General features: G+C 37.2%; 1 protein-coding gene across 3 annotated transcripts in view; it reads right to left on the reverse strand.

The window, feature by feature from the left end:
* Positions 1-4,196: 4,196 nt before the first annotated feature.
* The window catches only part of Cnot6 (CCR4-NOT transcription complex subunit 6), a 43,316-nt gene continuing 26,184 nt past the window's right edge, over positions 4,197-21,328 (reverse strand). For 2 of the 3 annotated variants that reach the window (XM_027427660.2, XM_027427662.2), the window contains exons 4-12: positions 19,224-19,309; positions 17,729-17,833; positions 17,558-17,626; positions 16,137-16,294; positions 15,088-15,242; positions 14,190-14,344; positions 13,049-13,279; positions 10,967-11,169; positions 4,197-8,163 (exon numbers count right to left, since the gene is read on the reverse strand). In XM_027427660.2, the coding sequence (XP_027283461.1) occupies positions 7,951-8,163; positions 10,967-11,169; positions 13,049-13,279; positions 14,190-14,344; positions 15,088-15,242; positions 16,137-16,294; positions 17,558-17,626; positions 17,729-17,833; positions 19,224-19,309 (1,375 nt within the window). In that variant the 3' untranslated portion in view covers positions 4,197-7,950. The remainder of the gene's footprint in view (positions 8,164-10,966; positions 11,170-13,048; positions 13,280-14,189; positions 14,345-15,087; positions 15,243-16,136; positions 16,295-17,557; positions 17,627-17,728; positions 17,834-19,223; positions 19,310-21,328) is intronic. The other variant, XM_027427661.2, reaches the window with a different exon arrangement.

Raw genomic sequence — 21,328 nt, forward strand, 5'->3', positions numbered from 1 at the left:
CTCAAACAGCTCCTGTTGACAGCATGTAATATGAGCCCTGTGGCTCTGAACTGAGGTCCTCAAGCTTTCCAAGCAAGTGCATTACTCACCGAGCCATCTCCCCAGCCATGTTTTCATTTTTTAGCATAGGAATTCATTTTTTTAAAACCTGTAGATCTCTTTAAAGCAGAACAAAGTGTAAATTGGGCAGTATATACACGATGTGCATGAGTGTCCTTGAAGAGCATTGTTCTCCCTGAACCTGGAGTTACAAACAGTTGAAAACCACTGTGCGGATGACGGGAATTAAACACAGGTCCTCTCCAAGAGCCCCTAACTGCCAAGCCATCTCTCCAGCCCGTCAATCAACTGACCCGTGGCACTAGGAGTCTTATGCTCTACAGAAAACTGCTGGACTAACTGCAAACATTGCACTTTCATAAGATAACCTGGTCTTTTCATAATTTTGCTGCAAAAATTTCCCTAACAAACCACTTTTCACCAAACCTACCATTTTCCTCCGGTTCAATGAGCCCTTTTATAAAGCTGGTTGACCTAGAAGCGCAGATCTTCAGATTTTTTTTTAAGCTTTGTAGGGAGAGACCCTGGATACCTGTACTGCTGACCACACCTGTTTGGGCCTGGCCACAGGGTATGTAGGATAGAGAGGAGGCACTCCTCCTCTCTCGGGGTTTAGGCCAGGTCTTGGAGGCATCAGAGATTGAGCTTCTCGGAGGACCAATCTGGTTATCGGCTACACATGTGAATTGTTCTCATTGTTATCATTTATAATATACCATCAATAACCATATCTTATGTACAGTTGTGCTCCTTTTCAAAGCTTTCTGTTGACTATCCTGATTTCATACAATTACCATCTACTTCTTGTGTTTCTCACAAGACAGTGTTTCTCTGTGTAGCCCCAGCTGTCCTATAACTCACTCTGTAGACCAGTCTGGCTTCAAACTCAAGAGATCCACCTTCCCCTGCCCAGGATTAAAGTCTGGGATTAAAGACATATACCACCACTGCCCAGCATCATCTTCTTGACCATTAAAGTTTTATAATATATATTTTGGTGAAAATTATCAATACTGTTCACATTAATGCCTGTAATTCTACCATTTTATACAACAAAGCTTTTTCTTTTACTCTGCTATAGTAAACTGTCATCCCTGTATATTTTTGTGACACACTATTGCTGTTGTAATTAATAGCTCTGCACACCCAAGTTCTATATCAGAACTCCAACTTGCCCACAGTTATAAAAGACTTAATACAAAGATAGCTACTACCGTACCTTATACTTCCCCTTTACTATACTAGGTATCTGCAGTGCCACCTGTACAAAATACTCAAATCAACTTTACAATGCTTTGGCTGGTAGCAATACATGTCTAGAATTCAATTATTTGACAGTGATAAATGGGATGTTTGTGTGTAATATAGATCAGCAACACGGTAGTTCCCTACCTTGCACAATGCAAGGGGTCCCATAAAGATGAGTCAAGGAGCCAGAGATGGCCAAGCAGTTCAAAGCATTTACTGCTTTCATATCAGGAAACACACAATTTAGCAATTTTTATTTTTGTGTTTTCAGGTTTCTCTGTGCAACAGCCCTGGCTGTCCCAGAACTCTGTAGATCAAGCTGGCCTCACAGAAATCCACCTGCCTCTGTCTCCTGAGTGCTCAGTGTGAATTTTTTTTAAATTAAAATCTTTTTAAAAAGTTAAGCTTCATAAATAACAAAACCTATTTCATGGCTCCCATCAGGGTCAGATTTCAGGTGCAGAATAAAGAGTTTCAGGTGCTTAAAAGCCATGGGTGGTTAAGGCTAAGAGCTAAACCCTTGCAGAAGAAAGTACATTTGTTTGATTTTGTGTGTGTGTGTGTGTATTTGTGTATGGCAGCAACATTTATTGCAGCTCATCATCTTCCAAGTGAACCATACTGGCCACTAATTTGTCTCATAATTCATCTCTCCTCCACAGTGCTGCTTATAATGTTTCCAGAATAAAAATCTGGCAACACTACTTGCCATTCAAACCTCCATGGGCTCCATATACCACTCATAAGACAAAGTTCAAACCTTCCATGTGATTCACGTTCTAAAGACACCATCATGTCCCAGCTGTTTTACTAGTGCACTCCACAGCATATGCCAAATCCACCCATTGTGGCCACAGACAGTCCATAAAGATTTTTCATAGAACTTCTGTTGTTCACGTGGGAAACAAGCTCTCAGTCCTTTAAAATGTAGCCAGAGTCACCTCTTGGCCCACGTTGTCAGTTGCTCCTTGGTGTATGGCATTTATAGGTTATAAGGACCAACAAGGTACAGAGATTGTACTGCAAATCTTCAAAGTGAGCATTCACCAATGCAATGAAAAATAGCCTAACTCCATAATTCATCAATAACACAGATTCCTCCCCACCCTGTTTACTCAGTTTGAGCCCAGAGGCTTAGACTCACTCTGCCTGCAGGCTGGAGAATAGTAGCAGTAAGAGCTGTTGAAGTCTGCCTCAGGTCATAGTTGACAGAAAAGCAATTTGTTCGGACAGACCAAAATAAATTGAATAGCTATGGAGTAGATTTAAGTTTGCAGCTCTAGGAAAATGAGAACACTGACATTCATATTAGAAGTGCTCCTGGAGACAGGGTTCTGACACCACTGTTACCCAGCAGTTTCCCCATTTCCTAGGTACAGACAGACTTCCAGGTTATACACATTCTGAGAACTAAGAACCTGACTTGGGACAAATGTACTTACAGTCCCCAAATCTTCCAAAAACCAATAAGAGCTGTCTTTTACAATACATATTCTTCTAATATGTGTTAGGTTAAACTTGTCTCTGAAGCCAGGAGTGGTAGAGAGCACCTTTAATCCCGATGGCTCTGGAAGGAGGCAGAAACAGATCAGGGGACCTCTACAGAAAACCTCTGGAGGATTTCTAACAGCTTATCTTAAAATCAATTTAAATCTGAATCTTGGATATACATTAACACTGCTACTTAAAACCTGAAAATGTTGTATTTCCAATTCATATTTTAGATAATTGTTCCCCAAAACCCACTAGGTTAGAAATTATAAAGTATACTTAACTTTTACACTTATTTGCTTTTTGCAAATATTAGACATAAGATTTATGAGGCATATTGATGTGAGATAATGCTCTTGTTCACTGTAAACATTTATCACTCATTGGCTTAATAAAATGCTGATTGGTCAGTAGCCAGACAGGAGGTATAGGCAGAGATATCAGACTAGAAGAATTATGGGAAGAGGAAAGGCAGAGACTCGGTCATCAACAAGATGCAGAGGAAGAAAGATGAGAATGCCATACTGAGAAAAGATACCAAGCCACTGGCTAAACATAAGTAAGAATTATGGGTTAATTTAAATCGTGAGAGTTTGTTAGTAATAAGCCTGAGCAATAGGCCAAACAGTTTATAATTAATATAAGCCTTTGTGTGTTTATTTGGAACTGAATGGCTGAGGGACTGGGCAGGACAGAAATTTCCATCTACATGTATGCTTACTCTAAGAACCTAACATCGTTTTCTCTAGCTGTCTGATTTTAAACATTTGGTTTTTTTAGTATGTATGTGAAGTTTATGGAAGTAGTCCTTCCTTCCTCTTTTTTAAGACTGGAACCCTGATTCACCTGCCTGAGCCTCCTAAGTATCGAAATAGAATGTCTAATTTCTGAAAAGAAAAATCAATGTTTTGTTTTTAAATTATAAACCCACATATGAAAACTTGGGAAATCAAAATTTTTAAAGGTTGTATGTGCAATGAAATTTAGAGATGTAACAATAAGACCCTTAATAATTATCATAACCCCAACACAATGTCTGCTACTGTATTTAAAAGCATTTATTTAAAATATATGTCAATGTCCTTCCATATCATGAGCCCATTTTTTATATCATGAGGTATATGGTAACAACAAAACCCCTAAATGCAAAAGGACTATCTGTAACCTAAATAGAAAACTGAACTTTGGCAGAGATGAGTGTTACACAGAGTAACACAGCCAATGAGGAAAGGTGTTCACACCATTTCACTGCACCATGCCCTGTCCCCACTCACTCCTCACCCTGTAAGAGTGAGCTGTAAGCAGCCCCAGAGAACTCTCAACTGTAATGTGCGGTCTCCTGATTAACACCTGCTTTGAAGCTTCAGCATTACAGCTGTACAAATTACACTTTTAAAGTATTTGAAACAGATATTGAATTTATTGGTTGGCTATGAGTAGGAAAATACATTGGTAAGGAAAAGAGACCCTGTATATAAATATAATACTAGCTAGTTACAATTTAACCAAGAAGATTCCACTGAAAAGAACAGTAAAAGCCCTTGTTACCACCAGTCTATATGGTGTAAATTCAGCTTCTCATCACCCTTATCAAAGAGCTGCCTAGGCAGATGTGACATTCTTGAGCTTAGTGCAGATAGTGTGCTGGGTTTTGTTACATGAATGGTAAACAAGAGTTAGTCCAGTACATTACGTAATATAATGTACTGTGAATAAAGACTACTCTATTTTAGACACTACATCAACATACCAGTTTTTAAGATTTATGTAACCAAAAGGAACAAAGTGAACACCTTAAAATACTGCTTATGGTCAAAGGACACCTGCTTATGTCCTCTGAATTATCTGCAACACCTGTACTGGATTCTGTGACTGAATCATCTCAAGACAAACTCCTGTAATTATCTCGCCTGGGTTAGATTTGTCCTATGACATAAACACCAAACTTAAAAGTCATGATGGAAATGGGTTCTGTAGTTTAAATAGTGAAAAAAATGGAACTCTAAATCATGAATGTTACTATTGGAAAATGAAATCTTAGATGTTTCAACTATAATTTAAGATTTGGAAGTGCATTCTACCCAATTTAATTATGTCTTTAGGTTTCAAAGTGCTAATACAAAATAAGCTTTCCTGTTTGTCAACAAATCAAGTAAAAGCACAAGCAAAAAAGCCAATTTCTTGGAGATGTTCTTCTTCCTGTGTTCTAGGATTATTAAAACTGCAACCAACAATTTACTTCTACAACTTCAGTTTATACTATGCTATAAATTAATTCCAATGAACATTATTTAAATTCTCAAAGCATAAATAATACCAATACTGTAAACTGTGCTTCAAAAGATTTACAAGGATTTGAGTGCTTCCAATTTTCTCATCTTTAGAACAGGAAACATATTCCAAACATTTTGTGAAACAATCCTAAAATGTATTTATCAGCAAGAACACTGAAATTACATTATAGCAAACATTACATATATTTATTACAGAATTTTCCAAAAATAATCTACATTATGAAAACAGACTAGTTTTATGCATTTTAAGGAGTATAGGTTCTTGGAAATTATTTTGGACACAAAGCATTTAAAACATAAAAACTTGCTTTAACAAAAGTATCAGTCTATTTTGGTGTGAACATTTATTCTCTATAGATTCAAAATATTTTTCTTTTGAAGGTTACACTTGTAAATCTACACTCTCGGTCAACTTATCACTATCTAAAGAAGGTGGAGGAGATGTCCAAACTGACCCACAGAATGCAGTATGCCCAGAAGAGGCAAAACAAGTACTTTCAAGACATAATAGGCAATTATATCTTACTATGCTGCCCCCAAATGCAAATATATTGTAGACAATAATGAATACAGATGAAACGTTTTGTGTAAAGCTCAAACCTTTAGCATCTAACAAGTGCACTCTAGTTCCAGCATCCATGGAAAGATTACATCTTCCATTAACAAATGCAAAAATGAGTAAGTGCTCCTCTCGGCTCCTCACACCACGCTCTCTGGACCTGTGGTTCTCTAAGCAGGTCACAGGAAAAGTGGCTTCCTCAGTCCCATCAGTCCAACCAGCTCCAGTTCATTCTCACTGGAAATTGTCATGATGCACACTACCAACACAGTGTTTATGAAAATCAAGTCAATACATCTTATATTCACACTTTACAAGAGAGAGACAGAGAGACACACAGAAGAAACAAAAAGCCATTTGAAGTTACGTACTGGTTCTACACCAGTGTTGATTACAGACTGGATGTGTTTGGTGCCAGCACAACTTGAACAAAGAGAAAACCCACAAACAAACAAACAAACCCACCATCATAATTAAGATTAAACAAACAAACAAACAAACAAACAAACAAAACAAAAACCTTAAAGGAAAAACAAGGTCCAAGACAGAGTCAAGATCAAGACCTTTTACAGAATTTCTTAAAAAGAGAAAAAAATTCATTTATTTAAACAGTATGTAATTTTATTTCCTCTTAAAAACAGCATAAGCAATTAAATGTTTTCTCATAAAATTGAGTCATCCAAAATGGCTCAGTCTCTGTATAAAACTGTTACTATTCAACAGTTCATTTTAGTGCCATACGGCGTCCTTCTGCTCCACTGCCTGCAGTTGAAACAAAAGCAGCCAGACAAGTTCCCTCTGAATTCATTTGATTTTGAGAGAACCAATGACTGAGAACAGAACATATACAAGTTAACTTTGTAAAGTTAAAGGTGACTTTAATTTCTAATATACTAATGGCACTATGGGCAAAATATAGGGTACAGTATAACTTTCATCTTGGTTGACATATTAAAATTCCTTAGTCACTTTAAAAATGATCTGAACAATTGTCTTAGGGAACCTGTTTTGAAAATCCATCTAATTTATACTGCTTCATAAACAGAAATTACTCTTCTTTTAAAAAAGGAATGATTTTTAAAAACATAGGAAAATAAGGAATACACATGATAGTGGTACTCTGGGTGCAATGGCACCAAGAAGCAGTGCTTGGATCTATGAGCAAAGACCCAGGACCCAAGAACATGTTCCAGAATGTGCTATCCAACGCTTCACAATGAGGAAAAGCCACAGCTCATACAAAAGCATTTCCATAAAAGTCTCACAAATGTTAGTTTTTAAAAAATATAAAAGATGCACAGATTTTCTCTGCATGCACAGGCAGTGCTTGGTGAGAACAAATTTAGGCAGGCACAGTGGAGACAGAACAGACATTGTCTCAGAAAGGACTTAGAAGCTGTACCTAAGCAGCTGTAATTTTTTTTTTAACTTAAAAAGTTAAAGATTTAAAAATACCAGAATGTACACATGTCAACTATCATATTCAGTTCATAAATACCTACAGATCAGCTTATCTGTCATGGTAGAAAGTTTCCATAGAAATTCAGGAATTCATACATAAGTTGCCTCTGGTCCAAGAAAATATCCCAAGGTCTAAGCAAACACATTTAAAGAGTAATGTTCTCAATTTAAAAATAAAGTAGTACAAAAGGGCTAACAAAACCCCAACAGTGCAAATCACTGCAGAGAAAGTCTGTTGCAACTTTGTTACCAGCTGGCCTTCAGAACATAGGACACAGGTTAAAAACAAAAACAAAAAAACAAACCCTAGCTTACAATTGTTTTCAAATTTGTTTTTTCTTTTTAGTACAAAATTTCATCAATCAGGTCTTCTGTGGATCATATACAATCATAAAGGCTAAACTCAAATTCTACAGTTTACAAACAAGTCTGAAAAAAAAGAGGAGAGGAGTAAAGTTTGGAAGAGTGGTCTCTGATGTGACTACTGGCCTCAGAAAACAGTGCTGCGATTTCTGTGCAAACAGCACACTGCTCACACGTCTTCCTATTTCAAGGCATGACAATATACATCAGAGAGAAGAAACAGGAAAATTACTGGTAACAAATTAAAAGATAGGTGTAAACACACCAGTCCCTGTCTAGCAGTATATAAAGCATACTGGGCTCAGAATTTGTCTGTTACTAGCACCTGGCTTTCATACTATATCCTTTATCAAATAATCAGACTGAAAATTCAAATGATCATTGAGAAAAATTCCTAGTGGCCACACCTCACTCCCCTATATTCAGATTTTCATGAGTTTACAAGTAAATCTGAGGTCCTCTGAAAGTACTTGACTACCTCCTGCCAGGAAGGTGAATGCCATTAACTTGGGGCAGGAAAGGCAGTAAGAGCTCCAATTGTGCAAAAAGTGAGAAGTGGTCGGAGGGAATAAGTGGATGTGGGCAGCAACTGATATTATTTTCAACTAGCCAATGGTGGTCCAGAGGTCCCAGGATGGCTAAAGTATTCAGCTGAGGTTTAGAATAGAAGATGTAGTCAATTATACCCTGAAAAACAACAATAAAAATGGTTAAGGCCCAAGCAAGAAAACATAGAAATCACAAGTGTTTTCAAGTCATATCCTTAGAAGTCATATTTGGTAAACAAAAGCAGTTTGCAAGTTTGAAGAAACAGCAGTATGTACAACCCCCAGTGCCACATAAGAAAAACTGAAAACAACCCTGCCAAACTCAAGCTCAGCATAATCAACCAGTTATAATGTGCTTTTTCAAACTGCCAGCCCCCAAATCATGGCATGGAGACTTATTAGTTATCAATGCTTATGCTCATTTTTACCTGGCTCTTATAACTTAACCTGTTTGCCTTTATTGATGTTTTGCCTCAGGGCTTTTTACCTTTCTTTCATTCTGTATGTCCTATTTTCCTGCTTCCTGTGTCCATCTGTCTGGCCCCTGGCATCTCCTTCTCTTTCTCCCCTCACTCCTTCTTTCTAGGGTCTAAATTCCTACTCCTCCTTATTCTCTCTGCCAGTCCCGTCTATCCCTCCTCTGCCTAGCTTTTGGTCATACAGCTTTATTAGACCAAATAAGTGCCATAGGCAGGCAAGGTGAAACAACAACACATCTTTACAGAGGTAAACACATACAGCATAAATAAATGCAACACATCTTTACACAGTTCTATTCCACAACAACTAGCCCTGTTTAAGTAAGCTCTTTCCTAACAACTTACACATACTCATATTCTTCTTGTCAACTGGCTAACTCCTTATCAACCATCAAACACTACTAAGTCCTGCAGTAATCTCTTAATAACCTCCTGCCCTGTCCTCTTCCCTTGCTAATGCCCACACTAAGATTTAAGGGCATAGTCATCTATATGGCTGAGATTGACTATAACCTTATTAAATGTCCCCCCCAAAGTCTGAGTGTTAAAGTAGTGCTACTGGGAGATGCAAAAGAACTTTCAGAAGCTGGAACCTTCTGGGAGGTCCTTAGGTCACCAGAAGTATACCCTTAAAAGGATTATGGATACCCAGCCTCTCTTCTTCCTTTTTCTTTTTTTTTTCTTGCTGGCAACTGAGGTGAACAATCTGTTGTCAAATGCTCCCAATAGGGAGGCCCAAAGCTATAGTAGTATGACTTGATAATGTACAAGAACCTTCAAAACTGAGAGCCAAAATAAACCTAAAAAAAAAAAAAAGCCAGGTGGTGGTGGTGCACAACTTTAACCAATCCCAGAACATGGGAGGCAGATGCAGGCGTATCTCAAAGTTCTAGGCCAGCCAGAGGTATTACACAGAGAAAGCATGTCTTGAAACCCACATCCCCCCAAAGAAGATAATCACAAGCATTTTGTTGCAGTAACAAGAAGCTATCCTATAGTACGCATGCTTTTTAAAGCCAAGTATGGTGATGTACACCTGTAATACCATCACTTAGGAAGCTAAGAGGACTAAGAATTTGAGACAAGTGTGGGCTATGTGGATGACTCTGTCTCAAACAAAAATAAGATGTTTTCTCCATTCGATTGGAGCTGCACAAGCACAGGGTATGTCTGTTTTACACATCTTCAGAAGTGCAAGGTACATCTAGCACACAGGAATTGATTTGCTGATTTGGGGGGTCTTTGCTGATTTGGGGTCTCTCCTCCATTAACTTCACCCTCCTTTCTCATGTGTTCTTATTTAAGGGCACAAAAGCATATGCAAATACCTTTTTCTATTTTTGCATCAGCATTAGAAATGGGGGAGTGGGTAAAAAAAATCCAACAATTTCTTCTCTACTTTGGCCACTAACTACCTTTATCTTCCTGTCAATCAACCTGCCCTTAAGAATCTAAACAATCATCAGTACAAAAATGATAGTCACTGACAAAAGGTGGCCATGCTGCAAGCTGTTAACTATGTAAGACAGCACATGACATACTTTAGAAACCAAGACAAGGGACAAGCTTAGAAGAAAACTTGCCTAGTAAACACTGGACCATAAATTCAATTCCCAGCACAAAATGCACGCATGCACGCACGCACGCACGCGCGCGCGCGCGCACACACACACACACACACACACACACAATGGCAAGACAGCTCAGTGGGTAAAGGCACTTGTCACTAAGCATGACAACCTAAGCCCAATTCTCAGGGGCCTATATAGGAGAAAACTGACTCCTCCAAGCTGCCCTAACATTATCACAGCATTGTGGCAACATGAATACCACCCCCGCCCTCCCCAAAGAAATAAGTAATGCTTAAAAGTGGCTAAGATAGGGGCTGGAGAGATAGCTTGGAGGTTAAGAGCACTGGCTGCTCTTCCAGAGGTCCCGAGTTCAATTCCCAGCAACCACATGGTGGCTCTCAACCATCTATAATGAGATCTAGTGCCCTCTTCTGGCCTGCAGGAATACATGCAGACAGAACATAATAAATCTTAGGGGACAAAAAAAAAAAAGTGAGCTGGGCAGTAGTGACTCACGCCTTTAATTCCAGCACTTGGGAGGCAGAGGCAGGCGGATCTCTGTGAGTTACAGTTTAACCTGGGCTACACCAAACTACACATCACAATATCTAGCTTTTAGTGAAACAAATACCAAAAAGGATAAAGAATAACCAAGAACTGCTTTACTGTCATATTTCACCCAAACTTTTCATTATAGAAACCATTCTGCTGGGTTATCTAGGATACTAACACCAATCATGTGGTTGTTTATGGAAGAGCAATGACCACTGCTGCTGGTAAATTAAGGCTGCTCAGTTCCAGCCAAAACATACACTGTTGTTTAGGACTTAAAAGATTATATGACTTGCTGATAAAAATAAGGTTTTGAAAGCTTACCAATTGTAAGACATACCTTGAAATCAAATGTGTAATTCGTGTAAGGCATCAGGCCATTCTCATAGGCACTCTTTAACTTGAAACCATGAGTGATCCTTCCATTGGTCATACCATTCTTCCCATTACAGCTGAAGTTTGTAAGACTTTCATTGTACCTCAGTTCCTTAAAGTCCTTATGATTTGTTTCTACCCCACCAGTGCTCAAATACTCTACAACACCTAAACAAACAGAAATGCACTTGTATTTGTCAAGCATACAACACAGCAAACAAAATATAATTTTAAAAGAACATGCAATAATTCAAAAAGCCACACAAATTCCTATTCTCTAAAATGTTTTTCCTATGTAATTACAATTCCCAAATATTATACATTTTGGTTTGTTTAAAACTATCTGACAGGGGCTGAAGAGGTGGCTCAATGGTAAGAGCACTGACTGCTCTTTCAGAGGACCTGGGTTCAATTCCCAGCACCCACATGGCAGCTCACAACTGTCTGTAATTCCAGTTCTAGAGGACCTGACACCCATGGCAAAACACCAATGCATATAAAATAAAAATTAATAAATTAAAAACAAAACAAACAAAAAACTTTCTGACAAAGATATGTGTTTACCCAAACCCTTCAATGGTTAAATAAAACAGCTGGCTGGGATATGCCTGCTAAACTTCAGGTTACTTCCACTTAAAGATGATATCACAATCAAAATAACATGCAGGTTTCTTTATATCCTCAATCATCTATAGGGCTATGCAACATTTTTTTTTTTTTTTAGTTTTATGTGTTATCTTACCATACTACCAAACTACAGAACAGAAAGCCATCAAGTGGGAGAGTAACTTAACTATTTTCTTAAATTCTTAATCAGAAAGTAGGCTCTACAAACAGACTTTAGCTTTTATTACATTACTTAGCAAGATCGAGCATTTCCTCCCAATGCTATTACAAATCTTCCCCCATCCCTCCAATACTTTGTATCTAGAGAGTAGAACAGCATATGGAGAGTCAAGAGTCTCCTAGCTGTTCATCCATCAGCAGTGATCCCCAGACAGCCTGGTTGCATGGGGCTAAAGAATTAGCTACCCTAGGGACTTTTTGTTGCCCTTGAAAACAAATTGGCTCTATCTATTGTGATAGCAATAAGGTTCACCAAAAGTCCTTGTGATAAGAAAAGAGCTGGAACACAGATGGACTGTCTAGTCTGCTACTGAAGGGATCTGGTTTAGTCTCTGTACTATTCACAGAAAAGTATTTAAGATTAGGCTTTCCAAATCATTCTACTTTATGACAAAAATCAAGACCCTTGCTCTTTTTGTTAAGATCAGCACACTTGTGTGATAGGTCTTATTTTCTACCTCAGATGTACTTTGTATTATTTTATAAAAGTCACCAGAAGAAACAAAATTTGGGATTCTGTAATATATTGTTGGTCAGATTTGACTGTGATCATATTTTACCACAAGCTGGAATCCCAAAGTTATCTAAACATCTTTTTAGATTATAAATGCCTTGGGGTTAAATTAAAAAGAGAGAAAAAAATTAGGCTTGTTAAAAGTTATTTCAATTATCAGCCTGGAGCTGAGGGGTATGGTGACATGTATCTTGTGGTTGGTTCCACCTACTCAGAGTTCTTGAGTCTAAGATCCAGCCTCAAAAAACAAGGGTAGAGTGAGGAATCAGGGAAGGGGACACACACAGGAAGAATGAGCAATATCTATCATCACCTCCCTAGGTTTCTAGACTCTTCCCCCTTGTCCACCTTATAAAAGAATTATAAAACTTGTTCATGGATGCCACTACTAAATGAATTTTCCTTTAGACTAAATTCTGAATTACCAAAACAAAACAAAAATAATACAGCAGGTGAAGGTGCTTGTCCTCAGATTACCCAAGTTCTATCTCCAGAACCCATGTAAAGGTAGAAGGGGAGAATCAACTCAATAAAGTTGTTCTTTGATCCCCATGCAAACTGTGACATGTACACACATTTGTACAAGTGCTTAGTATATGTGCACTTATACTAAGTTTTTAACAAATCACAGAAAAAACTTAGAAAGTCAGAAAGTACCTACAACAAATAAAATATTACTTTTCTCACCAGAGTCTGGCAAAGAATTCAGATCTGCACATAACACAAGCGGAATAGTTCCACATTCTCCCAACACAGTGGATTTGAGGCTCCGAGAGGCTTTATCAATAATATTCTTCACTTCTGAGAGGAACATCATAGTTTGTACCAACTTCACATCCGAGTATTCAGGGTCCCAATGCATATGAGCATTAGCCACAAGAATAAGCTGTTTTTCTGTTCCCAGATGTGGTTTTCCAGCTATATTAGATGAAAATAATACAGACAAAACCTGCATTGGTCTATAGCTTCTTACAGCATCTGAAAGCAAGTGAAATTTCTCAAAAGCACCTAAAATGTATCTAGTGGGTTCCTATCCAATCAATGAATCCCAAGAATTCTATCTCTAAATCTTTTTGAAACTTCCAGCAGCAAAGCCTACTTGGACAGAGACAGCCCATGACCATTATTTTTAGATATCCTAAAACAAATCTCTCATTTGAATCTAAACTCTCTTAGATATATGCTTTTTAGCAGTTATTAATTCTTTGGCTTTTGTTGTTTTTTGTTTTGTTTTTGCAGAATTAGAGACCGAATCCAGGATTTGTGCATACTCTGCAAGTACTAGCACTGGGACACAATTCCCAGTCACTAGGTTTTATCACTATTTTTATCTGTAAAATGAAATATCCCAAATTCCACAAGTGATAGAAGTTTCAGTTCTCAGCATCCAAGTGTGTGTATATATATATTCTTAATTTTTAAAAAGTCACCTTCCCCAAACTCAAGACCCTTACATAATTATTATAAGTCAGTCAGGAAAACTGACATAAAGTTAGCTTTAACAAACACCCTTGCTGACAAGAAATCACGGAAGTATATTGAATTCTTATCCCTGAGCAGTTATTTCAATTACTATTTACCTCAATGTCTCAAAAATATTTTTTTATCTTTATGCCTGTACAAGGCAATAACTTTTTTGGGCAATGGTTTCTTTTCTTTAGCTTTGCAGTAGAGAAAAAGATGTATGATATTTTAGAAAAGAAAAATACTCACTGAATTTCTGTAGGTATTAAACCAGACCATTAAATATGTAGTGAGATTTCTGTTTTGAAGATATCTAATCGGAACTATTAAATTGAGGGGGGGAGGGATGGGGGAGACCACTCACATGACATTTCAATCAATTCCTTTCGAAGTTCTAGCAGTACTGCAACTCCAATGTTATCTTTTGTCATGACTCTGTTCAGCATAGCTTCAGACCCTTCCGAATTCGCCATTGCTAGTTGGTTAAATTCAACTGTGTGTTTCTGAACCAAAGTAAATCTGAAACAAAGCATGTAATTGAGAATATAAGACATTAGTTCTGAGGGAAATGTCTTTCTCCCAAACTTCGTTACCAAATAAAATCACTTTTGTCATACCACAGGAAATCCTCCACAGTACCAAGCTCCTTAAATTCATTTAAGGTTGTTTCTAGTCTAACTTGGCCTGTGGTACTGAGGATCGAACCCACGGTCTTGTGCATGTTAGGCAAATTCTCTACCATTGATGCATATCACCTGACCCGAAACACTGATGTAAATACCTTAAAGTTGTTTTCAGTTTAATTCCTAGTACAAACAAAACCTGGAAATACCCTTACAACATAATACAGTATAGTCAGTCATCTTTACCATTAGTTCTGGAATATTTCATTTCATAATTTTTAAACAATTACCTTCCAAAGCATAGGTTTCTTAGAGGGATGTTACCTATATAATGTTTCAATAAGCAGTGGGAATTAAAGCCCTAGTAAGAAACCAAAAAACCCCAGCACTGTTAGCATGCCCCCAAAACAAGTTATTTCAAACAAAAGCAAAACCCTTTAAACTTTAAATAGTTGTGTTTTCTTGAATAATATAGCACTTCATTCTCTTATTTACTAATTAATTGCTACATCCTTGGCCCCGCCCTGCAAATACTGAGGACATTATCCTAAAAAAACAAACAAAAACAAACAAAAAAAGAAAGATAAAGAAAAAAGTAACAAAACATAACAACAATAACAAAAACCCAGATAGGCTTACTTTTCTGTCTTGAAGAATATTGCACAGCCATCAACATGCTTTCTTTCTTGTTCCGACATTGTCCTAGCTCTAGACTTAGGGCTAAAGAATCCATTATAGCCACGTTCTTTCAGTTCTACCAGAAAAAAACTATAATACTGCTCCGTTTCGACCTCCTGAAAAATCATAACCAGCAAAGTTACTTCAAAGACAAAATTCTGTCCTATACATTAACCCAGTCTGAGATAATATTTTTTCAAGAGACCAAGCTACAGATTAAAGAACAGAACATCTTGAAAATATAATTTATCTAAAACTAATCAGAAGACTTTATTGTACCAGATGCCAATGCCAGTTCTTTGTAGTTTAAGAGTAAAATGAAAGACATGTATACCTACACATGTAGATTTATCTTAGAACTGATGGAATGAGAAACATACAAGAAGAAATTACGTTGTCACATATTTTAATTCCAGACCCATGAAGAGAAACAAATTGACCAAAACTGTGTAAGTTATTATGAAAGTTGGGCTAAAAAAAACCTAGGTTACTGTGCAGACAGTCCAATCTTTTTCCATTTCACCCTACTTTTACTAGTAACAGTGCTGGTAAAACAAGAATATATCCAAATAGTGCCACAATTTTAGTGACTTTGCCACCCAATTCAAATACAGTAAACAGAGACATTGAAGGAAGAATAAAAAGTTACTGTCAATTTTTAAACCTAGTTGAACCCCTTTTGCTTAATTTGACAGCACAGGGCTGCAAAGCAAGATAGTTACTATTCTCAGAATTCACCTAAACAAGGTCAGATTTTTTTTTTTTGCTACATATTTCTTTCATTTTTCTTTTATTATTTTTTACATTCCAATCCCAGTTCTCCCTCCTCTCCTCTCACTCCCCCCCTCCAATCTGCTCCATGGAGAGGGTAAGAAAAGGCCAGAATTTTAAGAGCTAGCAACTGAAGCAAGGATTTCAAATATAATAGCATAATTTATTCTAGTATAATTGCTTTTTGTTTTGTCCTGGTTTGAAGGGTCATGAAACCTGAAGTCTTTTGCATGACTTACCTGAAGACTTATAATATCAGCATTGCAACTCAAGATTTCTTGAATAATGGCCTTTTTCCTGTAGTCCCAATTAAGTGCCCACGATGGACAGTAGCCGTATAACTGCCGGGTCGCATATTTATCACAAAGAACATTATAGCACATGACAGAAAACAAGGCTGTAGGAAAGATAACTGATTCACACACGTGGCAGAAAAAAACCCAACAACCTTAGTTATTTCAGAAATAGTCCTCACTACGTTAAGTCTGACTTCAACCACTCAACCTATCATCACTGAAAAGCTATTACTCTATGCCAGCTTGGAGACAAAAAGAAAAATAAGTAATGGAAGAACAGCTAAACGAACCAATTAGGATATAATGTGCTTGTATCTATAGCAGTTAAAAGACAAGTTCTTGAGTCTTAACTCCATAAACCAAGACTCCTTATTTCTTCTACACCACCAACTGTTAATGTAGGATGTGGAAACTTTACAGTTTCCATAACAGGCTGCCCAACTTTCTTTTTCTTATAGAGCAACTACAGACTAACTTGAAGATGGACTGTAAGTTTGGCTTCAGAACACTAAAATAGTGAGTACTGCAACAAAGCAAATCACAGAGGTTATTGTTAGCTTCCTGGGGCACAAAAAAAGTTTTTCATTATAATCTATAGAACAGCACAGTCTTAAACTCACAGACTAAGAAATAGCTTTTGCAAAAAAAAAAAAAAACTGTCTGAGCTACAGGAAAAATGGCAACAACAGACTGCATTGACATAGGGTTGCAACAAAAATGCACAACACATTTTAATTACCTATGAAGCAAAATAAGACAAAGTAACATGAAACGAGGTAGCCTGTGTGTTAATTCATGCAGACGCCAGGTATACCATCAGCCAAATCCTGTTAGAAATACCCTGAGAACTAAATTATAAAATTTAGGTTAAAAATAGATAGAGGCCATCAGTTCAATTTTTTTCCTCCCAAGTAAGAAAACTATCTTACAATTTTGCTAATATTACATTAGCACATAGAAACCTCCAATGTGAAAAGATTTTAGTGTATTTACAGCAAATTTAATGCCATAGGTCGGGTGCTCAACAATAGTAGTACTGACATTCTGTGTGGTTAGTAGGGGCTGACTAGGCCAGGCACTATAGGGTATTTAGCTGTGTCCCTAACTTCAATCCCTATATTGTTGTAGTATTTCTCCCACTTTTAACAATCAGAATTGTTAAAATAGATACATGTCCCCTGGAGATATAACTGCACCTGGCTAAGAAGCAATGCGTTACAGAATTAAATCTTTATCATTATTTCCAAAACTACAGTCTATAACAATACCGCCTTCAACACTGTTCATTATCCGAAGCATGTCAACGATACTTTCAGGCTTATCAAGACTTGGCCACATTAACTGTTAAAAATAGGGCTACTAACCTGTTGGCCTTGTTCTGTCCGGTTCTTGTAACATGATCCAAGATCTAGGAGGTGGTTGTTCTGTTGAAACTGGGTATATATATATATATATATGTAAAAAAATAATAATAATAATTAAGTGATATTCTTACATCTCTTCCTAATAAAACGTCTAAACAAACAGCCACTTACTTCTTTTTGCAGTACCTGACAAATTATCGAGCAAGTAGTTCAGTAGCCTTCTTGTTCCATCAGGCTCCAGACAGAGGTTCAATATATCTTGGGTAAGTGGATTTCCTGGGGAAATTTTAAACAGGTAAACTGTTTTAGACTTAAAAAAATTTATCAAAACAATCACCTAACACCACAAAAATCATCATATTACAACACTGTTATAGTTGCTAAAACTTACCAAATAAAAATGTCTTTTGAAAATTTTATATAAAAGTTTGTGTTTTAAATTTTGGTCCTTTAGCCAGGTGTTGGGAGGCAAGAGGCAGTTGGATCAAGGCCAACCTGGTCTACAAGAGTTAATTCCAGGACCGCCTCTAAAGCCACAGAGAAACCATGTCTCAAACCCCACCCCCAAAATTTTTCTTCTTCTAAAGATTTGTTTTATGTATATAGGTGTCTAGACTTTGTGTATGTGTTTGCAACATGGGTCTGCCTATGCCTTTGGAGGCAAGAAGAGAAAAGCTGGATTGGCTAAAACTGGAGTTACAGATGGTTATGAACCACCATGTGGGTGCTGGAAATTGAACCCACGTCCTCAAGAAGCCAGTGCTCTTAACCGGTAAGTCATCTCTCCAGCTTCAAAATTTGCACAAGTACTCAAAAAGATGAGTAATAGGTTAATGTTAATACAGACGTGCTCTGTATCAACTCTGAACTGGAAGGACATACAACAGCAGCTTTCTGACATAATATGGACTTGAACCATGTGCAAAGCTGATGGCTGCTAAAAATTACATATATATAAATGTGCACTTTGATTTTTCATTTACTTCTCGAACAGTTTTTATGATATACCAAAGGGACTTACAAGAATATAACCTGATTCTGTGACTATCTTTTAGAAAAATGAATGCAACTCTTAGAGACTTTAGCCAGAAGTCTTCCTTTAGGAAGACCTGCCCAGACTGGTGAAGAACTAATTACATTACAAAACATGTCCATATCTTGACACTGTAAAAATGTGATTTGACTCCTTCTGGCTTATGACATTTTACAATGGTTCCTACTGCATTATTTATGCCCTCTTCCCCATTTCCAACACTAATTAAGGAACCATAAATCAACTTCTTTTGTAAAAAGAAATCCGCAAAAGCATAATTTTTAGTACTAGGACCAAATCAAAAATTTCCATTTACTGGGGAAATTTTCTTTCTTTCTTTATGGTACGCTGCACTCTGATTTGAACATAAGGGAAAAGCTGTTATATCACGATGAGAAAGCATAGCATAAGTAATGTATTATTAAGATAGAAACTAAGAAAGCAGATAGGTCAACAGCAAAAAAAGAACAAAAAGACAGACAGCCTGGAGTTGAATAGTCACAGAAACAGAGAACTGCAGCATAGCTAAAGCAATAGAGCATGAGGTGACAACACTGCCTGCCAAAGCATCTCCTGGTAAGAATTCTTACAGCTTTGACTATTACCATAAGAAAAAAAAAAATGAAATCCTACCTTTCAGGCTTAAAGTCTGCAACTGAAACAGTTTTCCCAGCTCAAAAGGTAGAACTCGTAACTGGTTGTAATTTAAATGGAGCTCCCTGTTGATATAAAAAAGACATGTTAATCTTAACCTTAACAGCTAAAATCAACAATGTTATTTCTAGGAAAGTATGTACCTAAGCATGACAAAGCTTTATACATTATATTCCATTACCTAGCCTTGGCCTTCCTATGCAGTTAAACAACAACAAAACTGCCAGAGACCAAACCTTTAGTAATACACAGGAAAAATAAAATAAAAAAGAAACAAGAACAAAGTATGATGCAAGCTTCAATTTTTAAAACTTGTTAAATCCATGAATACATAAAATTACTCTCAACTGAAATACCTCACTCTAGGCTAGAAACATGGTTAGCAAGAAGCAAAGCAGTGCTGGTTTAAAAGGCACATGTGTGCTCCACTAACTGCTTAAGAAAGCAGAAAGGATCCAAGAGTCTAGGAGACAGATCTCAAAGGTACAACTGTGAGGATACTTCCAGAGAGGTTAAACTGAGAATGACTCAGCCTCAATATGGGTAGTACCATAGCACAGGGTGAGGGATGTCTCAACTTCACTTCCTGATGGTGGATGATGCTATGTCATCAACTGCTATGCATTACTGCTACCGTGTCTTTCCCACCATGATGGACTGTATCCCCTCAACCTTGAGTCAAATGATATAGCTTCTCCTTTAAGTAGTTTCTTGTTATGTATTTAGTCACAGCAGCAAGAAAAGTAATTAACACAAAGCTATCATGAGGACTGTTTGATGAACTTAGTGATGGCTACACAGTTAAGCTTATGTTTAGTAGTTCTCCAAATTTACAAGTAATTTCAGTTTAAAAGTAAAAGCTAGATAAACAAAAGACGAATGTTTTTATAATCACAATATCTCATAAGAATCTTCCAAGAAAAAAAGGCAACCAAGCCCCTAACACCAAACTGAGACACTGTCAAGTTTCTACGTTAACTCTTACTAACCAAATTTTAGATGAAAATAAAGATTTCCACTATCCTTGTTTCTTTACAAATCTTGGTTGTTTCTGAGAAAACTGAACAAGAAAAACAAGATCTGAGTAATTGGTATCCTATTTATTTCTAAACACATCATATGGGGAAAAAGGTTCTCTATATCATTTTGTTTCCAAGGATGAAAAACAGTCATAGCAAATACTCAATAACTAAGTCTAGAAAAAAAAAATGTTAACAGGATGATGTAAGAGTTTGTAAAGACAAACTTCCATCAGGTCTTTATTCCTGATGTCATGGAAACCACTGTGCAGGTGTGCTGGGTTAGCTTTATTTTTATGAAGATCTTATCTACCTTCAAAGGTTAAAACAAAAACAAAAAACACCCAGTAATTATCATTTGCTGAAACATCAAAGCTGGACAGAGTTAGTTGTTTTGAACTTATCATCACCAACATCCCTAACCTCTGGCTAAGAAGTCCGTCCAAGATTATATAGTTTATAAATGCCAAAGTTAGATTCCCAAAGAAATAACATCACTACAAATTCTACCCACGAAGCTACAAGGCTTCTAAACACATAACTAATTCTAGCTTTGTTCATGCCAGAGCTTTCTGACTATGGGCAACAGGTTCTGAGATCCAGTGTTATTAAGGATGTTTGCATGGTACCAACAGCTGGCCACAGGCAAGTCCATCAAATAACATGCTTTACAGTGTTTTACATTTTCTGGTTCAGACCAATGACTCATTGCAATGAACATTTTTCAGGTGAGGCTGGCTGGACAAAAAAAGATTGGTATAATGCACAACACACCACAGCTCCCGATGAATAAAGAGGTACTGGAAAGACAGAGGAGGGAGGTGGGGGCTTTTTGCTGTTGTTTTCAATTAATTTTTTGGGGGGAGTGTGGGGGAATGCTACAGTGGTGAGGGGTAGATATGGTGGGATTGGGAGGTGAGTGGGATTGGGATGCATGATGTGAAAATCTCAAAAACTTTTTTGGTTCAAAACTAAAATACGTAACACAAAACACAGAAATAAAAAATTAGGCAATGTCAGGAAACGGTGGTACATGACTTTAATCCCAGCACTTGGGACGCAGAA

Source organism: Cricetulus griseus, chromosome 7 (assembly GCF_003668045.3).
Source record: "Cricetulus griseus strain 17A/GY chromosome 7, alternate assembly CriGri-PICRH-1.0, whole genome shotgun sequence".
Classification (NCBI taxonomy): domain Eukaryota; kingdom Metazoa; phylum Chordata; class Mammalia; order Rodentia; family Cricetidae; genus Cricetulus; species Cricetulus griseus.